General features: G+C 41.0%; 1 protein-coding gene across 3 annotated transcripts in view; it reads left to right on the top strand.

The window, feature by feature from the left end:
• Window positions 1-15,859: 15,859 nt before the first annotated feature.
• The window catches only part of wscd1b (WSC domain sialate O sulfotransferase 1b), a 44,687-nt gene continuing 37,273 nt past the window's right edge, over window positions 15,860-23,273 (top strand). Inside the window, exons 1-3 of one of the 3 annotated variants that reach the window (XM_086012557.1) lie at window positions 15,860-16,059; window positions 18,581-18,744; window positions 18,851-19,221. In XM_086012557.1, coding sequence (XP_085868683.1) covers window positions 18,695-18,744; window positions 18,851-19,221 — 421 coding nt within the window. In that variant the 5' untranslated portion in view covers window positions 15,860-16,059; window positions 18,581-18,694. Of the gene's footprint in view, window positions 16,060-18,580; window positions 19,222-23,273 lie in introns of those variants that run through there. The other 2 variants (XM_086012559.1, XM_086012558.1) reach the window with 2 other exon arrangements.

Below are 23,273 nucleotides of genomic sequence, written 5' to 3' on the forward strand. Positions count from 1 at the left end.
TGTGAAGGACAACTGGCTGTGAATAAGAAAATGATTTGTCTATCTTTATACCCTCAAGTGTCATTGTAGAGAATACCCAAATGTAATTCTGTGTCATAAAAGCAATTAAATGTTTTTCCACACAAACATAGCATATAAAGCCTGATGAAAGCTAAGTGCTTCTTGAGGTTTCAACAGCATGCCTTGGCATTTAGTGGACAAACTAAATAGAATCCTCTTGCAAGTTAATTTGATTCAGGCATCTTGGTGAATCTTCAGTTATACCCGCTATGAAAGTATGTTTGCTTTATTAATATAATGTATACATTGAACTGAATACAAAAGGCATCTAGTTTACTCTTATTGACCAAGGGTACAAACCAGGGGCGATTTTAGGTTCAGAGCTTTGGGGGTGCTGAGCACCCAGTGTGTCTGGCTGGTTAAAATTTTTGTTTCACTTAAAGTGATTTAGGATCATTCATTAGATATTTTCTAATTTTCACGTTAATGCTGAAACCATATTCACATAAAAATAAGAAAAAATGAAAAAAAAAATGGACAATGTTTTTCACAGGACAGCGACTCACCTCATATGAAACCTCATATGAAACTACAATTTGGCTCTTTTCATAAAAAAAAAAAAAAAACGGGTGTAAGAAATCTGAAATGTAAAAGAGGAGTGTGACTCATTTTTTCCATGGATATTTCTGGCTGCTTTTGACTGACTCAAGCAGTCTTCTGTCATTTTGCACAGCCAGAGAGAGTCCTTACATGACAGGTGGAGTGATTTGCTTGTTCTGAGATTGACGCTTTATCTGATCTAGGATCTGTCATGTGTAGTACCGAGAGTGTCCATTAGGAGCGCTGTAATGTGCTATCACTGTTTAAGAACCAGCAATGTATGTTCGAGCAAGTATACAAGAAAAAGACATTGAGCTACCAACCCGTCTGTGTCCGGCGTTATTGAAAATCGATCCCCATCCAAAGCTTTACTAAAAGCATCTTATATTACAGGCTCGGTAGATTGCAGTTTTCTGTATTTGCAAGAGTTGATCGTCAATATACAGGACATTTAAAGTCGCGTATGGGACAAACCAAATTAGCCCAAAATACGTGACGTCCCGGCTAATATGGGACAGTTGGCAACCCTAAACCACACACATAGCTTACACACACTCAACAATTAAAGAGACGGTGGGGCCAGGATGGCCATGTTTTCACTAACAAGTTCATTTTATATATTTTTTGATCAGGAAAATGAAAAAAGTTGTCATTTTCTATTTTATCAATAAATTTGGGAGAAATTAGGAAACAAGTGACTCTATGAATAACGGCCCTTGTTAATGAGCAGAATGGCCGCGCCCCCTACCGTTCTATCCTTGTTTGGCCGGAGTCACGCGAGGGACCGATTCCAAACCCTCCATTGGAAATCATTGTACTTTCATTGCTTATAACGTCCAAAAACGGCGATCAATTAGCACCAAAATTTATGTGGACATCTCTACTGATGCCCACTTCAACATATCAAAAAGAGTAACCTCTCCGTGGCTGATTTATATGAGAATGAGGAAATGTGGAAGTTACAGAGCTACATAGGCTGGAACCAGCACACACTGCTTCTTTGCTTAAAAAAAAAAAAAAAAAACACTGCTTTTTGCTGATCACGGTTAGGACGGGCGAGCCATTAAACACCAGTCAGGATATTTACAGAGACTGAAGTGGAAATGAGACGTGCACATTTATTTGGATGAGGAGTGCCCCAGATTTTCGGCTTACAACGCGCCGTCTAATTTGGAAGGTAACAGCCGAAATGGCACGTTCCAATGCGGCCACACCCTTGGCTGTGCAGTCAGCCTCACTGGAACTTTTCGTTCGCTGTTCGATGAGGGCTGTTGTCACTCTCAAGCCGCTTCACTCGGGCAGAAGGGGGCTGCATGCAAAAAGCAGGGACACCGCGCGCGACTGCTTGCGAGGCGACATGAAGACACAGGTTCATCTTCACCTCCACACGCTGGGCAGACAGTAAGGAGTTAATGTTGTTGTGCTAACGCCTTTTGTTTTAACGGCCTGAAGCTAGTTGTTGCTAAACTTCCGCTGTCCCAATCCTACCTTTAACTGGGGAGGGAAGCGGGGGGCTCCAATCTGCCTGCTGCTGCTACAAGCCACGTCTCTCTCCCTCCTGAGATACAAGTTTAGCGTCGCTAAATGTCCAAAATATAACCAGTTGGGGTTCGTGTGCGCATTGATGCTCTTGTCCGCTTCAGCTTGTGAAAGTGGAGGAGCAATCGCCACGGTATTTTGGATTTTGTGTAGATGATCATGATGAGCTTACGTTTTATGTCAATAAATCCAAACTATTGTGCAGAACACTTTTATACTTTCACAGTTTGAAGTGGACAAGAGTAGTAATGTGCATTTGTATTTTGGTGGCGATCGGTCACCGTTTTAGACAACAAAACTGACAAAGCGAGCAATATTACCAAGCATGCCTTCCTCGCGTGACGTAGACCGCTGAGACCGAAAACATAACATAAGCCACTTTTTGGAGCGTGGAAATTTGTCGTAAACCTAATCACAAAAAATACCTTAAATCACTACAGAGTCTTTTGAGGTGGGCATTTTAGTATTAATGTCGTTTTTACATGCAAACCTATTATAGAAGTGCCAATGTTAGGCTCACTCAAGTGTCACTTTAAGCTAGGCTGATCTTTGTTGCATTCGATTCAATGCAGCTAAAATGAGGACTAATATCTGTTGATGATAACAAAGGCATGGTCTTGGGTGGTAAAATAGTTGTTCAACATAACCACTGTAAAACATACTTTCACCGTAATACACGGGAGCCTACACACAGACTCGCCGCTATGCCGCACAAGTGACACAAGCCGAGCGAAGGTGGAGCGGGGAGGGGGGCAAGAGCGGTGCTGGGAATCAAATGGACTGAATCATTTCGAGGCAGGGGCGTATTTCCGATGCTACGTTGTTCACATTTTTGTTTTGTTTTATTTTTTATCCAGCGTTTTTCATCATATTTAAGCATATCCTGTCCTTTATTACGGAAAATAAAGTTTTAAAAATGCTCTAATTTTTGGGGGTGCTTCAGCACCCCCAAAAACGGGCTGGTTACACCTATGGTACAAACATTATCTTGGGAAATTTAAAGAAATCTAGGCAGTATGTGGCCTTTTGCAGTACTTTGTTGCACAACCTTCACATCATTGTATTTTATAAGTACAACCAAACCTTTTTAATCCGAACAATTTATAATTTTACAAAAATTGTGCCTCTACAGAGGTGCAAAAATCTGAAGTTCAAACGGCCGTATTACTTGATGTGTTGCAACTACTGTAGCCTATCACTGGTAAGTGATGGCTGAGAGGAAATGTTTTAGGATGACTTTCTTCTTATCTTCTAATTAAAATATACAATAGCTCCTTTGACATAAAGCATACAGGAGGTGCATTTGTACGAATGAGCCATCGTACAGCTTGGGAGCTTGACACTCAGTAATTATATCAGCCAGAAGCAGTAAATTATGGACTGTCTGTATGAAGAACATACTAACGCAGGTTTACATTTACTAGTTCACAAGAAGACAAAAGAAAGTTGCAAGCGAGTGACTCTAAATAACTGCTGCCATAGAAAAATCGAGGAAGCATGAAATGTTGTGAGACTGTAAAGTGTTTTTATCTCTTGAAGTTATGGATCTAAACTTGTGATATTATAGTATTCTGTTGCATGAGCATTGATTAAAAAAGCTCTATACTCATTTTCAGAACAATTTCAATGCATATTTTACAGCGTAAATTGTGGCTTTCATATTATTTATTGGGGCCTTGATGCCATTGGGTTGTGCCTTTTTGCTGGACATATTATGTCCTTCCTATTAATCGTTTAAAAGAACAGACTGAAAATCAGAAAATTCATATCCTGAAAAAAGATTTAAGCCGATTTGAGGATCAAAATAATGACATATCCTGTAGGATGCCATATTGGATATTTTGGACCGCTTTACTTAATCCCTGTGATGTCACACGTGCTTTACACTAGACTGTCAGTTTCTGACTTGTTTACAAGGAAGAACATGAAAACTGACGGTAGGAGTGATATCTAAATTATGGGAATGCTTGACGACGCCATCCGGCATTTTTATAGCACAATAGACCGGTAAACAAGTCCCAAATGAACAGTCGAGTGTACTGTACGCGTTACATCACAGGGATTATGTGAAGTTGTCCAAAATGTCCAATATGGCTGCGTATAGGGTATGTCATTGTTATGATACTTAATACTTAACCTTTTTTTAGGAAATGAGATGCCATTGATATTTGCACTTTTATTCCTTTTACACACTGACTAATCGAATGCTGGAAAATGAATTTGATCCGTCTGCTTCTTGAAAATAAACTCCTTGCCTGGCTGTCTAAAGTCCGAGGACCCAGAAGATGAATGTGGTAGTCATTTAAGATAGGCAGTCAGATCACACTGATGTATGTGTCCCTCAACTAAAAAAAAAAATAACTGGAGTCATGAGAGATGCTGGACATTCAAAGGTTGAGAAAGCAATGTTTTTCTTATGATGTACACATTGTGAAATTCTTGCCAAATGGGAAAAGACAGTGTATCAATTGCAGAACATTGGAGGAAGCAAACAGAAAACTTGGTATTGCCGTGTAGCTTGAGGTGCAGGCAGGGGCGGGGTGGCCATCACGAAGTTTAGGAAAATATGTGAATTTCCCCGAACGGCCGGTGTATTTCTGGGCTGGTTGTGGCCATCACAGCTGCCGGAGCGGGCAGTCTCCAGACTTGACAAGTCAGGAGGCAATGGCAGGTGGAAAAAAAGAACAGGTGTGAGGCAGGTAATCCACAATAGGCATAGCAGCGTGTAAAGGAGACAAAGGACATAGGTCAACAACCACCTCACAAGGAGTGGAAAAAGTGAGCCACTCTTTTAAGCTGCCAGAATGTGCACTTGATTGCCATAGATGAGCTGCAGGTGTGGAAGCAGCATCTTGAGAGTAGGCCAAGCTGGCTCAACGAGAGACTCACAGGGAGAACACAAGGGCAGACAAAACACAAACAGGAAGGGGAAAGGAGCAGGAAACACAGCCAAATCCCAATGCAGTGAAATCATCCTTGTCATGTGTACAGTAAATGTGTCTTTCGGTGTTATCATAAATGCCGAAAAATCAACAAGAACTCACAGTTTTCCGCCAATGTTCAATGGCTCAGAAAATCTTTAATCTTTAATTAAAATGTCTTATCTTGTTAGTGTTTGTTGCCCTTGAACACTTACTCCTAAGATTGCCTTCCATGCCTATGATAAGCTTGCCTTTTACTACTGTTTGTTTTATCAGTTTTATTCCTTACACCTGTTTCGATAGTGAAGCTAATCTTTTGTTGTACATGTGGTACGTGTGGAAAAAAAAATGTTCAATCGATTCAGCCATACGTCTCTTTATTGTGAAGAATACTTGCTAACAGTTGCAAGGAAAAGTATGAGAACCCTTTGGTATTGCATGGATTTCTGCATAAATTGTAGTCATAAAATATGATCTGATCTCCTTATAAGTCACAACAATAAATAAACATTGTCTGGTTAAACTAATTCAACCAAACCATTATACGCTTAGGTATGTGTAGGCCAAGGATGGGCAACTTAGTATTGTACTCAAGTCACACTCATGGTTTCATATTAATGTGCAACACATAGTTTACCAAACAGTTAGTTAAGACAAATTCAATGAACTACGGGTAACAAAAGCTGACGTAAACAATAATGATTAACGTCCTAACTAAGGAAAATAGTTCAGCATTGGATGGTATGGTGCATGCTGGGATGTAAAAAGCGGCTGCTTTCACCAAAGATACACCAATAACAGTATTTTCTTTTTGGTCTTCACACAAAACATTGACAGTTTGTTTAAAGTGGATTAGGATTTGTGCTCCATGTGTCCCCCGAAATACGGACATATTGTATTTAATGCCCTTAATATAGTGTTTCAAACGCTTTTGGTGACTTGGACAAGTGGCTGTTGTGACGGACTCACAATGCAGGGGAGTTTTGTTTGCCTCCTTTACAAAGCAGAGTAAATTGCATGGAATCATGCAGGTCAGTGAGTCTGCCTAATGGATGTCCATATGTGCACTTGGCACCGGGACACCCTACGCCACAGCTCGATGATGACATTGTCATGTGGCCGTATGTGTTGGACACTCGGGTGAATGGAGGAGTGGAGCTGTCAACCGATCACCACCCGGTGGTCTGACCTGACCCAAACATATAGTGAGGATCTGCGGAGATATGTCTGGCAGAGTCCCCTGTCAGAATGAATTGCAACTCGTCCTTGGTGAGACAGGGGACCTTTAGTCTGAGTTGGCCATGTTCCATGCCTCCATTGTTGAGGCTGCCAATTAAAGCTTTGGTGGAAAGATGGTTGGTGCCTATTGCGGTGGCTAATCCCGAATGGACACCGGTGGTGTGTGATGTCATCAAATTGAAGAACGAGTCATATCAGGCCTTTTTGGCCTGTGAGACTCTGGAGGTGTCTTATGGGTAGGCCTACTGGCAGAGCTGGGTATTCCATCCCAGGGATGCCCATTTTGTGGACGGTCGGACGGAAGACGAGAACTCTTTTAAAAAGGACGGACTAAGCAATGACAGAGGTAGGTTTTCATGCGTCCCTCTAATCGTCCCTAACCGGGTAAAGTCCCGGCTGACATGCTGTGCCTGGTTCTTTTAAAAAGCAAGACTGCCTTGCTAAGCCTGCACAACACGGGAGTGCTCTTTTTCACGTGTGTTCCCCCCCTGCAGTATTGTTCTCACAGGCGCAGTCTGAGAAACTTTCCAAAATACGTCTGTTTCTTTTACTCATTTGCTAGCACGCGCATTTAATATTAGCGTTACGCAACAGAGACAACTTGACATTCGTACAAGTACTGTACATTATTTTTTTGGCCCGGTCCAAGGGGGCTGCGGCCCGGTGGTTGGGGGCCACTGGATTACGCAACATGTTCTACGAAGAAACGGGCCATTTTCGTACCATGGCCTGATTGGATCCGTCAACTGTCAATAGTTAAGTTTGAATAGTGGGAGTCCTGCAAAATGGGAGTCAGTCGCTCAAAAAATAAAGTGGAAAAAAAAATATATATAAATTCTGTTTGTTACAACATTTGCCGGCTCTATAATGATTGTTGGCCCACTGGGCATTCCCGGTTGCCAGTCCATCCCTGACCACAAACCACTCAAGTTTGGTAATGATGATGTGTAACGGTTTTGTATTCATCCCGTGCCATCCCGGTACGGGCTTCACGGTTCGGTGCACGCAGTCACACGACGAATACGTCTGATGGGAAAAAAAAAAGTCAAGGCCCGAGACCAAGCGACTGCCACATTTGTTGTTCGAAGAAGAAATAGATCAAAACAAATGTCGAAGAGTGCGAGTGTGGGAGAAAGCATGGGGCGAGAGGAGCCGTCTGCCCCTATACAAATCAGCCGTTTGGGAACATTTTGGCTTCCCATTTGAGTACGACGGCGATGGAGTGCGAGCGGTGGAGCGAACAAGAACTGTGTGTCGGTGTTGTTCGACATCCGCGCAGTATGTTACAGGTAACTAGGGTTGCCAACCGTCCCTTGAAAACGGAATCGCCCCATATTTAGAAATATAAGCACGCGTCACGTATTGAGTTGTAAAGGGATGCACTTTGCCCCGTAATATCGTGAAAGTCAAAAATAGTCCGTCAAATGTCAATGGAATTAATGAACAACAGTTGTCTTTATTTGACAACTTACGGTAATGGTCCTAGGACCTCTCTGCTCTATGACCAATGAGCTGACAGTATATTTTTACATGAGTATGACAATACCGAATCCGCTTATCTTATTAGTCGAGGTAATGCCGCTTGCCAAACTCGATAGCGGAAGACAAACAAAGCAGCGTGAATGACGCGGTGACACTGCCCAGCCCATGGTGGACTGACTGACCTCAAACAAACATGCTTTCAGTGGTGGAGACATACGGAAGGCTCAACAAAACTAGGGGAGAGACAAATTTGTTGTCCACCAGGTCACGCCAGAGCTAGATACGGTGTGTAAATAATTCTTTTTTTTTTAACCCTCTGATCAAGGTTAATATGGGAATGTGCAATGAATGTCAGCATTGTGTAACATAATAATAACAAACATAATAATTTTGGGGTGGAATAAACAAGTACAATTAATTGATTGATTGACATTGATGAATAATAGCTAAAGAATACACACACACACAGCCTTACATTAATTACAAGTTCAAACAGATATGCGTAATTTTTACTGTACAGGCAGTCGATATACTACACTGTAATTATAAATATAGTAGAAAAACATTAAAAAAAGGTTTTATTTTGGTCTTTTATCATCATTCTTCATCTAATCAAATTTGTTTACAAAGTTCTGGTGGGCGGGACCAGAGCCATGCAGTCTGGTTCTGCCAAGGCAGAAAGCTCTTTGCCCTTGGCAAATATTCAATACAACCTTCTAAATTATGTCATGTCATGTCATCTTCCAAACCGCTTATCCTATATAGGGTCGCGGGGAGTTGCTGGAGCCTATCCCAGCCGTCAATGGGCGAAGGCAGACTACACCCCGAACTGGTCGCCAGCCAGTCGCAGGGCACACCTTCTAAATTATGGATTTATAAATATATTATACAGTATATATAAATTAATTGCAGATATCAATACTTTAGCTTGAGGATCCATACTTAAAATTGAGCACTCTGGATCGGAATATCGGTATTTTTGTATTGATATGCCCATCCCTAGTTGAAGGAAGTCAGGTTGGCCGTCCCTGCCGATGAGGTGTCCCTTATTTATTTTTCCGGGAGTTGGCAACCCTACAGGTAACACTTCAAACATGCTAACACGTGTAAGACGGCATCACCCTGATACAGTTACCGGGGGCAGAAAAAAGAAACCCGCTCAATAGCAACAACGTATCTCCCTCTACTTTTAAGCAGCCTGGAGAAGTGAAGGCAGACAGAGCCAACGATATTCGTAATTACTAAAGCAATCGGCATATACATAGCAACATCTATGCGCCCATATGGTTTAGTCGAGGAGCCAGGCTTCAAACGTTTATTAAACATGCTGGAGCCCCGTTACAAACGATGTTCCATCCCGGGTGCATATTAGCATATTAGCATATACACAAGAGCCGCGGTGGAGCATGAGCTGGCTTCTGCTAAGCCCCAACTTAATGAAAAGCCTTAATGCGCAAGATTTTATTCTATTTTGTGCTTTTATAACAGGGAATGTTTTTGCTTTATAGCAAATTGAATTGTAGCTTGCTCTCTGTTAAAACAAAATGTAAAAAAAAACAATCTAGTCTTATGCATTTGAGACTTATTGCTGTACCGAACCCGTACCGAACCGTGACCTCCATACCAAGGTACGTACCGAACCGTGACTTTTGTGAACCATTACACCTCTAGTAATGATTAATCTTCAATCATTTGTCCGAGAGAACGTCAAATACTTTAGCTAAAATAAAATTGCTAATTATTTTACCTAACTATTATGGATCATTAGATGCTAATTTGCATCGGTATTATAGTGTTTAATATAATCATGAATAGAGGCAGGTATCCTTTCTACAGTACATCCACTATTCCACTTGAATGTAATTTTTAGGGTTTGCTTGAATAATCAGTCGTAAAACCATCACTGGTTCCAACAGTTAATTTGCAGCTCGGATAATTGAATTGTATTTAGCCTGTTTGGTGCATTTCATGTGTTTACTGTGACTAGATATGATGCAAGGCTGCCCATTACATAAATTTGGATATTCGACATGCACCAGGTTTTAATTACTTGCTTCAGGGTAATTATCACAATGAGCACAGCGTTTCACAAAGCATTAATAGTGTGCTACACAGAAGCTATTAAAGAATACAATTTGCAATGTTTTTAATTTCAGCATCTCATATATTCTCAGTGATGTTTTCACACGGTGTCAAATGTCTTTTGTTTGTTTCGAGTTGCACATAAATCAACCATGGAAACAAATCTTCTTCCATCTATTATATTGCTTTTTGAAAGGCGTCATTGCTATTGTCCGGGATGCAAATGTGAATTAACATGCATGTATTGTTGGAGAAGAATTGAAGGCTTGAAAAGAAATCGTGGTTTGGAGCCGAGGTCTTGCACTGTCAGCTTGACAGAGATAAATAGATTAAAAGAGCAGGAAATGAGGTAATGGCTGTTGGATAAGATGGTAAAAGGTCTGTCGTGGAACCTGGCCAGGATAACATTGAAGTTGCACATACCTTGAATATGCACAACATTGGGAGGATATTTTGTTAGGGTTGCATTCATTTCAAAATCATTCTTATAGGCATTGTGGTGACACACTACAAGACATGTTTTTTCTTTTCTTTTAAAAGAAAAACACGCTCAGAGTCCAAATGCAGGTAGCAGGTGGATGATACACATATCAATGTGTATGTCAAAAGAAGAGAAGAAAGATGTAGTCCTGTCACCTTGAACAGTGGGAGAAATCCTTGAAATGCGCCAGCAGAGCCAGCGAGATGCTGAATAGCAGTTCTGAAGATAGACAGATATGTTTATCACTTCAGGCTTTCCCCTCACGGAGGTATTTTATGCTTCCTGTGTGTGGTAGTTGCAGGGTGTGCAATTATTCAAGAGGATTTTTTTCACTTTTCTTTCAGACCCGTATCCTTACATCTTTGTGGAATAAACGTGAATGTGTCCCAAGAGTTTTATGTTGGCATTTACCTCAGTCACCAGTGGAATATTTAGATCACTGTGAGGTATTGTGACAAAGGATGCTCTCGACTGACTTTTGGAATAGATTTTACGACCACTCAGAAAATGCCTCTGCTTTACAGTCTTTGTAATTTTCTACACCTCTCCTGTTTTAGCTTGTTTTGGTTGCTGCTGCAAACAATGATATTAACTAATTATTTTAGCTGTTGTACAAATATGTAACATACATCCTGAATCTCCATTATTATTGCATGTACTCATCATATAAATATTACTGCTCAAAGCATAATGGTGGTGACCAGAGCTGGATGTTCCGCCTACGTGATGGACCGCTTCGTCTATCTGTCACTGACGGATGCCCGTTTTGCTGACGGATGATGAATGTACAGGAACAATTTTAAAATAGACAGACTAAGCATAGACGGAAACCAGTTTATTTTGTCCGCCATTTGTCTGCAGGCCGTCATTAGTCTATTTTTCTTGGCGAGGTTTCGATGGCGGTGGCGAGCGCGGGGAGGAAAATAGCGAGTTGTTGTTGCTTGGGGGACAGATTTGAGTGACGGACCAGGTTGTGAACAAGCTTCTAAAGCACAGTGGCTCACTATTTCTGTTAAAATATCGTCCGGCGGGGGGGCAGGGGAGGGCTGGTTAGTTTGCTAGGGGGCTTCTAGTGAAAATTTTGTCGGAATTGCCGACGAACGCCCTTTTAAAATTAGAGGTGGACTGGCCTATAGAGAGGTACTATTTTTTCGCCCCAGAATGACGAACGACGGAAGGGTACCCACGCTGCAGACGGATGTCGAATAACGGATGCTACATTTTTAGTAAAATGCCCAGCTCCGGTACTGACTAGCTTTTCCAGCAAGATGGCACACTGCCACACTGTCATCTCACTGCCAGATGGTTTCTCAATGAGCACCTGCCAAACAGATTGATGGGCTGAGCTGGATAAAATAATCAGGTGTTCCGCAAGTGGCCTGTAATGTCACCAGACCTAACTGCTTGTGGCTTCTTCCTTTATAAAGCAAGGTTTGTGCACCCCCACTTCCTGCAATCCCAGGACGAGCTGAAAAATTGTACCGCTTAAGCAGTATGCAAGATTACTAAGGATATGCTGCAGAGCTAGTCTTACTTCTTCACAGACTGTTGTCTCATCACTTTGGCAACCAAGTGTTCTTACCAGTGTCCTTGAGAAATAAGACAGACCGTGTGACATTGCCATCCAACAGTATCATTTCCAAGGCAGCAGTATCAAGAAGTTGTGCAAAATACTTTTAACCAATAAAATATGTTCTTACCTACATGAGGAATCCTCTCACTTTGATGAGCCATGAAATGCAATTCTATTTCATCCCTGCTGACTGCCAGAGATGGTGCCCAACAGCACGGAATGTCCCTTCGCGCATTCGGAGTTCAAGAATGCATACCAACAACATCATCAGTGGCCCCTGGCTGACCCAGGGTGGCGATAAGAACTAGTGTCACCAGGAAGTCAGTCCCTCTTCCTTCTCCCGTTTGGTTTGCATTACACTGGGTTCTGCTCTTCCCTGAAGTTCAAAGGACTTGTCCGTGTTCCATCGCTGGGAGCCCCGTGACGAGTTTTTTTCCACCCTCCTGTGGCTGCTACTGTGTTTTGGTTTATCGTGGTCTTGTGTGGTCATGTGTTCTGACTCTGTTGCTTGTGTTTTCAGTCCAAAAAAGGCTGAAGCAAACTCAAAGTTGCAGTTTGACTTTGGTGGTTCCATTCTTTGAGGAGAAGAAAACACAACAAAAAACAAAAAGCTACTCTGATGTTTTTCGCCAATCATGATCTTGACTACGGTCACAAAACACCAAAGCACCCAATCAAGTTCAGAGACAAATTTTGTTTTAAACATCAGCCTTATTTCATACTGTCACAAGTCGAAGCTGTGATGCCAAAATCATCAGAGAATAAAAGCACTCCCCTGCCCCTCACCAATCTTAGGTGTAAGAGAAAAAATAGTGACATCAGCCTCTGTGGATTACAGAAAACTGAACCTCCAAACAGTTGAAATTGCGTATGCTTTGCCTAATTTGGAGGAAAAAGTTTTGCACTAAGTGGATCTCAAAGGTTCTCGGTGATGAATCAGAAACCTGGTTACTATCAGATGGGGATTTAAAGGGGAAGTCAACCCAAAGGTTTTCTTTACAAGAATATGTTCTATACAGGCCCACTAGTCGAAACACGGCATTCTGATTGATGTTGTGTTTTTGGAATATGAGTTAAGCAGTAAAATCCAACCATTTATCTCTCTCCCTCCACTCTCTCGTTTACATACTCACTAATCCAGACACTTATACCTTCATTCATTCCTTAATTTGATTTATCTGAAGACATTTTTTTCAGATGGGTTACATACACATAAACTGGAAAGCAGTGACGTTTTAATTGAGGTGTAACGCATAAATGTAAACAACTTTCGACTTTCAAGCATGCCATTTTAATATCAGCACAACATACTTCAGTTAGTTCCCCTTACAAGTATGTGTCTCAAGTGTCATAAAGCATCTACACATTATGTCCATCAAGCAGAGTTTTTGCAATCTAGTAGTCTATTGGAGAAGTCAGGATGTGATGACTACAGAGAGTCAGGGAAAAATAAAAGATGCATTTAGATACTGAGGTATTGTGCTGCAGGAAGATACTGAAACCAAGTGCTGCAGAGAGAGAGCAGCAAGTGCTTCTGTCTAGTCTGAAGTGATCAATGTCTGTGAGTCTCCTCAGAAAAGGACGGAAACAGGAAAAGCTGAGATCCGGACCGCTGACTGCCAGCTCCTGCGTACTGCTTTTCAAATCCGATCCGACCTGTAGGTTTGAATGACATTTGTATTGCCAGGGACAGATGAAAACAAGCTAACTTGAGTGGAGAAAGGAGACAAGAAAAGGATGCTGCGGACGGAAATGCCATGACAGTAAATCGACAAGTTGTCAGTGATTTCCTTTGTCCGTCAGCTGGCTGATGTGTGTGAGCATTCTTATTTCTCTGCAGCTTCAATGAGAACCAGTTACACAAGGCCGCGTATCTTACTACAACACAGGGGATCATCAATAACATAACATAGACATAGACAAAGGGCATAACATCATCTGACATCCTAACATCGAGCCGTCAAAATGCTCAAACAAATGTAACAAATAAAGCAACCCCAGCATACCCCACAAGACTTTGTTTCACAGGGCATCAAAGCATTAAGTCCAACTTTTGCTTTTTTCTTTTCTGTTTTTTGGAGACTTAATTTGAACGAAGAACCAGCATCAACAAGGGCAGTTCAGTGAAGAGAGATGAGCAGAAGTTGCCAAGTGTTACCAGCGTTTCAGTGCCATGCCAGCTGGATATGATGCAATGTTGAGCCAGGAGATGATTGCCAGGAGGCATGTGGATGACTTAGTAGAAGTGTTGGCTCTGTTTAGCAGTGTTTAGCACGGTTACTGTTTTATATTTATGAATTTATTTTAGTACCTCACAATTTCCGTTTTTCTTTAATTCCTCTTTCTCACAGTCTGTGTTGCCTAAGCCACGCCAAACACTACAATCACATATCATCTCTCTCTCTCTCTCTCTCTCTCCCTCTCTCTCTCTCTCTCTCTATTTCTTTATAATCAATGAATTGTTAGGATACCTTTTTTTAATTGAATAATTTCCAAATGCTCTGAATTTCAGTCTCCAATTTCTGTAGTCTTCCATGAAAGTAGACAATCTTTGTGTTGAATTAAAAAAAGAAAAATTTTCTTTTACTTTAAAAAAAAAAAAGCTCAATATTTTGGGCTATTTAATGATATGCTAATTAATTAAAAAGTTTGTGCATTTTCTGCATTTTTTGCATAGAGCGATGATAATGAAAATATGTTCCTGGTGCATTTTCCCCTCATTTCTATGTCTTCTCTTTTGTTCGTAATGTGTTTTTTGTAAAATGATAATAATAATAATAATGTCTCTGTATTACTGCTGCGCATCTTTAGGAAGGACTTACACATTGCGGTGAACGCTGTGGCTCAGTTTGACACTGGAGTGTCAAAGGTTAAACTCAGATTGCACAGAACAGAAAATAAATGGAAAATGTAACTGGTTGTTTAAAAGATGTGCCAGCTTCCTGACAACTTTCAAGGTGCCCTTGAGCAAGGCATTAAACCCTGTATGTGTGGATGAGCTCTTTGTGAGGCATGCAACATTAATATAGCAGCGTGTGAAGAGAATTTTCTCTGGGGGAAGAAACATTTAACAAAAGATATATGGAACAAGAATTCGAGAAGCTGCACCCTGTCCCCTGGAATGTGGATCATTCGCATTTTACCATCCATCCACCATGACTGTCCAAACACTAATAGAAGTCTTCAAACTGACTTGAGGGGAAAATCCCCATACAGCATGCCCACTTTCTTCAGATGTCTCATGCTTTTTTTTTTCTAACATTCCCAATCCCAAACTCCCAGACAAATTAACATTTGAAAGCCTGAATGAAGACTGGCGATGCACACAGTTGCATCGTTGAACACACCATGCAGGCACTTGTGTCCAGGCCATATTGGTTTTTGAAAGCTTAGTTTGAAGGTCAATCAGCCGTGACGAGGCGCTTTGCTCTTCAACTCTTTCATTTGATCTTTTCGTGCAGAGGAGGCGCTGTTCGTAGTGCTGAAATGTAAAGCCATCAACTGGGTCACACATGGTTGACTGATTTAATGCGTCATCTATGACTCATGGCTAAGTCAACTCTTTATGCTTCACCTAAAGTATAGCACCAACCCCAGGCAGTAATTCAACCAGGTTGAGATTCACGTTATTTCTTCTTCATTTGCTGCTTCTAATCAGAGCTTGTTTCCACAAAGCCGACTGCCTTTCCAACAGTTTATGTGTGGTTGAGGTATTTCTTCCCTCTCTTGAAAACTCACTGTAGTGTGAGTGGTGTGTCAAGCTCTTTGATCGCTGCGACGGATACGGTTCTATCGCGTAGAACACCCTGCTGACGACTGAAGACGACTCACCGGTTTGCACAGCGAAGACGCCGTGACGCGCGCACATCGTCGATGCAAATGAAACTGACGCACGCACACACACCACGCACGCACACACGCGCGCGGTCCGGTACATCCTATCGCCGTGTAAACGTCTCAGAGAGCGTGAAAGGAAGAGCGAGAGAGAGAGGGGGGAGAGAGAGAGAAACAGAGAGCAAGAGAGGGAGATTATATAAAAAGCAGCTTTGGGAACGCTGGCGAGCTGAGGTGACCGGAGCGAGGCAGGACGGCCATAACCCAAGAAAGTGATCGCTGCTGTTCGTGGATACACGCTATTGAAGGTAATCTTTATGTTCAAACATTCTCCCACGTCAATAGTGCCAAATTTTGAGGGAGAAAAATTGCACACCTCGGATTTTTTTAGTATGTGACGTGAATATACACTCTGCGTTTGCTTCGCTCTCTGTCGGGCTTTAATCATTCACACCGCTTGAACAAATCAGGGAAGGACAATGATATGATAAATAATGTGGAGTTGAACCTAACTTGTTCGGCAAACTGTTGCTTCTGTCCTCTGGACCATGCACCGCACCCCTACTTTTTGTGGGTGCAGTGTCTGCCCATATGAGGCAGCAAGAGAATTGCGATGAAAGGGAATCTGTTTTATGGGGACCTCTTTGGGCTTCACAGAAAATCAGATGTGAAGAAGAGACTTCTGAAAGTGAGCATCATTTTTCAAACAGCTCGTCTATCCTGTGAATGAACATGTACAGTGAATTTTAATCATCTGAACTACACATTTTGTTTGAAAATATTACTGAATTTATCTCCAAGAAGCAAATGGAAGAGGTCATCTTGCTGTGATAAGATTCAGTTCATAGACACACTTAATGCACTTCCCAGCCTGTTTTTTTTTTTTATTGCATGTTGTCATTTCCCTGACTCTGAGATTGCAGAGATATTGTTGGTGAGATACACATCATCAGACACTGCTGAAAGTAAATGGAACATCTGCAGTGAAAGATAATCCAGATTAAAAATGGTATGAAAGGTTGATGAAAGAGCACCTTGTCGTTCTGTTTTAGGAACTGTGCAACAATGCACTCTCATAAATAAATAAGTAATGTGAATTATAATTACGATCAGAATTTTGGAGCCGATCATCAAACTTAAAAAAAGAATATATCAACCTCTTGGCACCGGCCCACAAATAGCAAAAATTTGCGTATAATTCATACCCACTGAAATGCAGTGGGAAAATATTGAAAATGAAGCCCTAAAAATTCTCCCAAAAATGCTGATGATGAACATCCAATACATAAAAGGGGGTGATAAATCCCAACAACCACCCTCCAAAAAAAAAATAGAATAAAATATTGAGGAAAAAAATGTAAATTTAATAAATGTAAACAATATAGCATCAGAGAACGTCCCTGGAGTGAATGAGATTGTGTTTGCTGTATTTTGCAGATCCGATCAATGACGTCATTGATCGATCGTTAAATTACCGTCAGATTACCTATTTTGCATGAATTTCAAAATATCAGAGCTGGGCATCGCCTAACCGTCACAAAGTTCCAGTCTGCATATTTAGCCGATCCACGTGGTCCCAACAGACACACACACATGCACAGCGTGGTGATCTGCGAAATAAAAATGAAACAAAAACAATATGGGGCACATGTCATTGCATCTGTTGGACCGGAAGGACAACACTGTTTTATTTTTTTCTTTATTTGGCTGCGTGTGATGTGGTACTGGTGTTCTGAAATTCCTTCTTACCCTTACGTCCTACCAATGCCCAGTGCATGCATAAGTATTTTTGTGGGAATTTTGTAACTTTTTGTCCTACCAGTCGTACATTCAGTTAAAAGCGGTGAGTACTTACTATTTTCGTTTTTTTGAGTCTTATTTGACTTTTTCATTGCCTCAAAAATACTTTTGGCGTGAAATTCCCGTCATAGCTTTTACGCAATGCGTGTTTTCTTGTAGTAGCTTATGAGCATAGTGTTGATCTGTAGACCAAATTCAACACGCAGTGTATGCATACTACACTCAATTGTCAGGACGTACTAGCTGCTTTTACCTTTGTGTAAGTATTTCCTTAAGAGATTTTTTAAGTTCTACCTACCAGTCTGCATCCAAACAAAACAAACTGAAAGCGCACAGTAGTATTTTGGCTGTCAAATTAGCCTTCGGTCGTAAGTTTCGCAAAGGGTAGAACATTTTGGCAGAACAGGCTGTCAAATTAGCTTTCCGGTAGGAAGTTTCGACGGGGTAGGTCAATTTGGCATTCTCGACGTCGTTTTGCTGACTCGGACCAACTGGGTCCATGTGGGTCGGATAAATATGCAGACGGGAACTCCGTGATGGTTAGGCGATGCCCAGCTCTGCAAAATATACGTGTAAAGTCTAATAATAATTCTCCGAGCTAGGTTATGAATTAGAAACAAACATCAGAACTGGAAGCAACAACACATCACCCACCAAAGGAGATGTTGCAAGATGCTGCAAGACACAAACACAAACCAACATGTCAACTTGGACTGTGTCTCTAATGTTTGTAGCAAATACTTTTCTTCCTTTGACCATGCTCACTACCAGTAATACATATATTAATATATTGTATTAATACACTTAATCTTTGCTATTTTTTTCTTCTGTTGGTTTTAACTGTTTCTGTTTTAATGGCAGGTTTTATTTTGTTCACTTGTTCATGTTGTTAATCGTCTTTGAGTGATATGAAAAGCGCGAAACAAATAAAATGTATTATTATCATTATTATCATTATTATATTCGTGCTTTAAATCCAGATGCATCTACTGTATTATGCGACTGTGTGTGCATGTGTCTCCCCCCAAGGATCGTCCTAGAGTCAGTGACCACAGACTGGGATATTAAATCCCTCTCTGCTGTGACGCATCCATTGTTCCACCAGCAGCGTTGGACTCTGTGCCAACGAAGGACCGAGACTAAATGTCTGCGACATTGCCAAAAGCTGCAGCTCCTGCCAAGATTATGAAGTTGTAAGTAGGTTACTAGATCTGTCATTCTCGCACCTAATCCATGAAATGGCCCTCCTCTTTGATGAGAGACTGTAACGGAAGCAGGCATGGCGGTGCTGCTCTCCAGACTGCTTTGCCCCTTGAAGCAGGCTCAGATGCTGCTGCTGTGCCTGGGCATTGCCTACCTCATGGCGGGCAGCATCCTGCTCATGCAACGCTCCAATGTCCGAGTAGCCCAGCCGAGCCTCCTGGCGCTTCCTCCCTTGCTGTCGATCGCGGCACCTCCGACCACCCTCGGGACCGCAGGCTTGGGTGTGAGGGCGCGCTCCAGGTGGGCCGCAGTACAGTTTGCATCCGGCGCCGGTGCCAAAGCGGGGCAGCACTGGCCCGCCTCCCGAAGCCTGAGAGTCCAACACATGCATCGCCACTGGTTTCACACTATATTACCAGAGAGTCCGGAGAATGCAGTTCCTGTCCAAAAGAAGCCCAGCCACAAAGGTATCATCCAGCTACCTATTTACTCAACCAATCAGTATTACCCAGCCCTTCGCCGTACTACCCACACAGTACATTTCGTAGAGTACATTTTACTCTATTGGAGGAAAATGATACTCTGAAAAAGACTATCTGTACTTGGTCCCATCAAACTGAGTAAAATTTACACCTGGAAGAGAGTAAAATATTGTGGCCAAAAACACGTACTTTTCACTTTCCAGGAGACCTCAAAAATAGCAAGTTTGTTCAACCATTAGCATTGCATCCTGAAAGAGAGCAAGCAATTTTCAGCACTATAGATTGGTCAATAATGTTTAAAAGTAACACCCACGCGTGTGGACTGACCAAAAGTATAGATATGTGAAAAAATATGAAATCCACCAATATGTGACTTACGAGGTTTTGGCCCGGCGCCAGCGATATTCAGATGAATGTTACTCAAAGTACATTAATTGTACTCCAAACAATTAAAAACTACTTTTATTTGATGAGACCATACGTTACTCACCCACATTTTACACAGATGAGTAGGGGGCGGTGCCTCTTGTAATTAGATTGGAGAGATTTTGATCGATTCTGACGATTTGCTCCCCTTATCGTGGCAGGGGGAGGCAATTGTGTTGATGTTTAAATGGACCTCCATTGGAGGGGAAAAAAATGTGACTCTGTAAAAATGACTCATATTTTACCGTGTACCCGCCTATCCACTTATGACCAAATTACCTACCTCCCCAAGTACTTACCATTAACCAAGCTGCCTGTCTATCATTTAGCCATTGTGTAGCTACCATACTTAGCAACCAAGCAACCCAACCACTAATTTACGTCACTTTGGCTCGCATCAATCTATAATTTAGCTATTTTAGTGGAAGTTCGTCTCTGTTGTTTCCTATAATGTGATACTGGTTCAAACCAATACAAAACATACAATGAAAGAGAAGATGCATGACATTTAAATCTCATTGGAGTGCTGTCTGGAGCAAAATGGCGGTTTTCCTTCATATGAATATTATATGAAAACGAACATATTTATTGTATGTTCTTGTTGAAATGTGTCTTCAGTGTGAAGATAGCCTGAGGCAGTAATACTCACATAACACTTTGACAGCAGACTATATTGTTCATTCATGAGTTCAATCATGACCTGAGAACATTTAAAATGATTAAGAACACTTTACACTTGTGGAAGTTTTCGATCTTTTAGATTGTAGCTCACAGTGACTCTGAAAGTATGTCACCACTGGATTTAAAACGTACATATATTTGTAATTAGCCCTCACGAGGGCTTCTGTGAAGTAGCTTGTACTAGGGCTGCACAATAAATGCACACACACACACATATATATATATATATATATATATATATATATATATATATATATATATATATATATATATATATATATATATATATATATATATATATATATATATATATATATATATATATCCATTATCTAAACCGCTTATCCTCACAAGGGTCGCGGGAGTGCTGGAGCCTATCCCAGATGTCAATGGGCAGTAGGCGGGGGACACCCGAAATTGGTTGCCAGCCAATCGCAGGGCACACAGAGACAAGCAAACATCCGCACTCACAATCACACTTGGGGGCAATTTAAAGTGTCCAATCAACATACCATGCATGTTTTTTGGAATGTGGGAGGAAACCGGAGTACCCGGAGAAAAGCCACAACCTCTGCACTGTGAGGCGGACGTGCTAACCAGTCATCCACCGTGCCTCTCTCTCTCTCTCTCTCTCTCTCTCTCTCTCTCGCTCTTTCTCTCTCTCACTCGCTCTCTCTCTAGGGCTCTCTCTCTCTCTCTCTCTCCCTCTCTCTCTCTCTCTCTCTCTAGGGGTGTAAGGGTTTTTGTATTCGTCCCGAACCGTCTCGGTACGAGCTTCACGGTTTGTATGGTAACTCTTAAAATGAAGTTAAAAGTTACTATTTGGTAATTAAGTGCTACCTGACTTTTTCTGCAACCTCATTCTATCCATACAATAAAGGGTGTTTTCCTGTTTTTAATCTTATTATTATTATTATCATTATTATTATTATCTATTCATGAACAACCCCAATGCGCAGGTTTTTATTCTATTTTGTGTTTTTATAACAGGGAAGGTTTATATCAAATTGAATTCTAACTTGCGCTCTGTTAAAACAAAATAAAATAAAAATAAAAAATTAAAAATAAAATCTTTCATTAGATCATAAAAATGTCATTTGAATATCCGGTTAAAATAATATAAATATTACAATATTCAACACCCATATTGCATGTTTTTCCATTATCGTTCAGCCCTAGCTGGTACAATTAAATAAGATCTTGAATGTATCCTTAAAGATTTCTTTCCTTGCCCGTCAGTGCTTTGACCATTTTAGCTGAGATGATGAATCCACCGGAATTACCTCCAGTGGAACATTCGCTCTCCTGGCCCATTCATAAAAAGCATCCCACAAGAGCTCTTAAACCATTTTTTTTCAAGAGAATATACAATTACCTAGTCACTAAGGCGTAATACAGATGAAAAATGTTGAGGCCCGGAAAAAGATCAGTTTTAATAACGGTCATCTGGCAAAGGTTCTTATAAAACAAGAATAACTTGAACACTGTTTTTTTTTTTTTTTTTTAATTACACAGATCCATTGTGGTTTGGAGGGAAATTGCCTGAGGGATACAAAGCAAGCCACTATTATATTGATACCACTTAAACACAGACTGCAACTTTAAACAAGAAACATTCATTTATCATTGGCAGGTAGGCTACAACTTCAAAACGAACCGTGCATCCATCCTTCCTTTTTCTATATCACGTGTCCGTAACAGGGTCGTGGGCGAGCTAATCCCCATCCCAGCTGACTTTAAGAGAGAGGTGGCATCCATCCTGAATCACAGGCCAAATATAGAGGAAGTGAACCCAAACATTTTTTTTCCCCAGAATATGTTCGGCCCACTAGTCTTAACACGGCATTCTGATTAATATTGCATTTGTGGAATATGAGAAATCCACCTGTTTTTAGCTAGCTCAGGGGGCGGCCATTTTGTCACTTCTGTCAACTGAAGATGACATCGTGGTTGCTCAGGGCTCAGATAACAACCAATCATAGCTCATCTTCAGAAAATAGGTGAACCCGTGATCGTTCGTTATCTGAGCCCTGAGCAACTTCAATGTCATCTTCAGTCAACACAATTGACAAAATGGCCGCCCCCTGAGATGGCTAAAAGCATTTTGCTTCTTAACTTCAATTCCACAAACGCAATATTCATCAGATTGCCGTATTTCAACTAGTGGGCCTGCATAGAACATATTCTGGAAAAATATGTTTGGTTTGACTTACTCTTTAACTAGTCACAATTATTTATTTGAAAGTACAAATAAATTGAACAAATCATATTTCTCTATAGAATTAACAGATAACTTCAGCATACACATTGTAAATAGGAAATAGCAAATTTAATTTTAAATTTGAATGAGTGCATCTGTAGTTTAAAATCTAGTATTAAAAGGATAGCTCGGCTGGCTCTCATGCGGGGATCAGGAACTTTGTGAAGTCTCTGCTGGTTACCTAGCAACCTCAATGCAACAAGAAGAATGCAGGAAGGATAAAGCTTTCAGCCAAGTAATACCCACATGACCCCATGTTAAGATACAGTGTATTTTATACATTTGATTTAAAATATTTCAGAAACCAACGATGAAAGGACGGTTAATACATTTCAATAACGATGCTGGAGGTGTGATTCCATGCCATTAAAATGTGTCAAGGAAGTGCTAGATGTCTAAAGCCATCATTCTTCAACTAACAATCTGCGACAACTGGTTTTATGTTTAGACACTCATGCATAAAAATAAGCGCATTGGCATTTCATGCACAAAATGTCATGCTCCAAGTAATGATTTGTCACATATCTGAGGGCTCCAACTTTGGAATTATGTAGAGTGCGTATGTAAAGGCATTTTTTTGCATTTGTTCTTTGTTCTATGCTGGAGCATATATAGTATTGTATATGCTGACAGCAATTTGAAGAAGGGATTTTTAAAATTATAATTTTTT

This window comes from Filicampus tigris, chromosome 17, assembly GCF_054856515.1.
Source record: "Filicampus tigris isolate MCC_2025a chromosome 17, RoL_Ftig_1.0, whole genome shotgun sequence".
Classification (NCBI taxonomy): Eukaryota; Metazoa; Chordata; class Actinopteri; order Syngnathiformes; family Syngnathidae; genus Filicampus; species Filicampus tigris.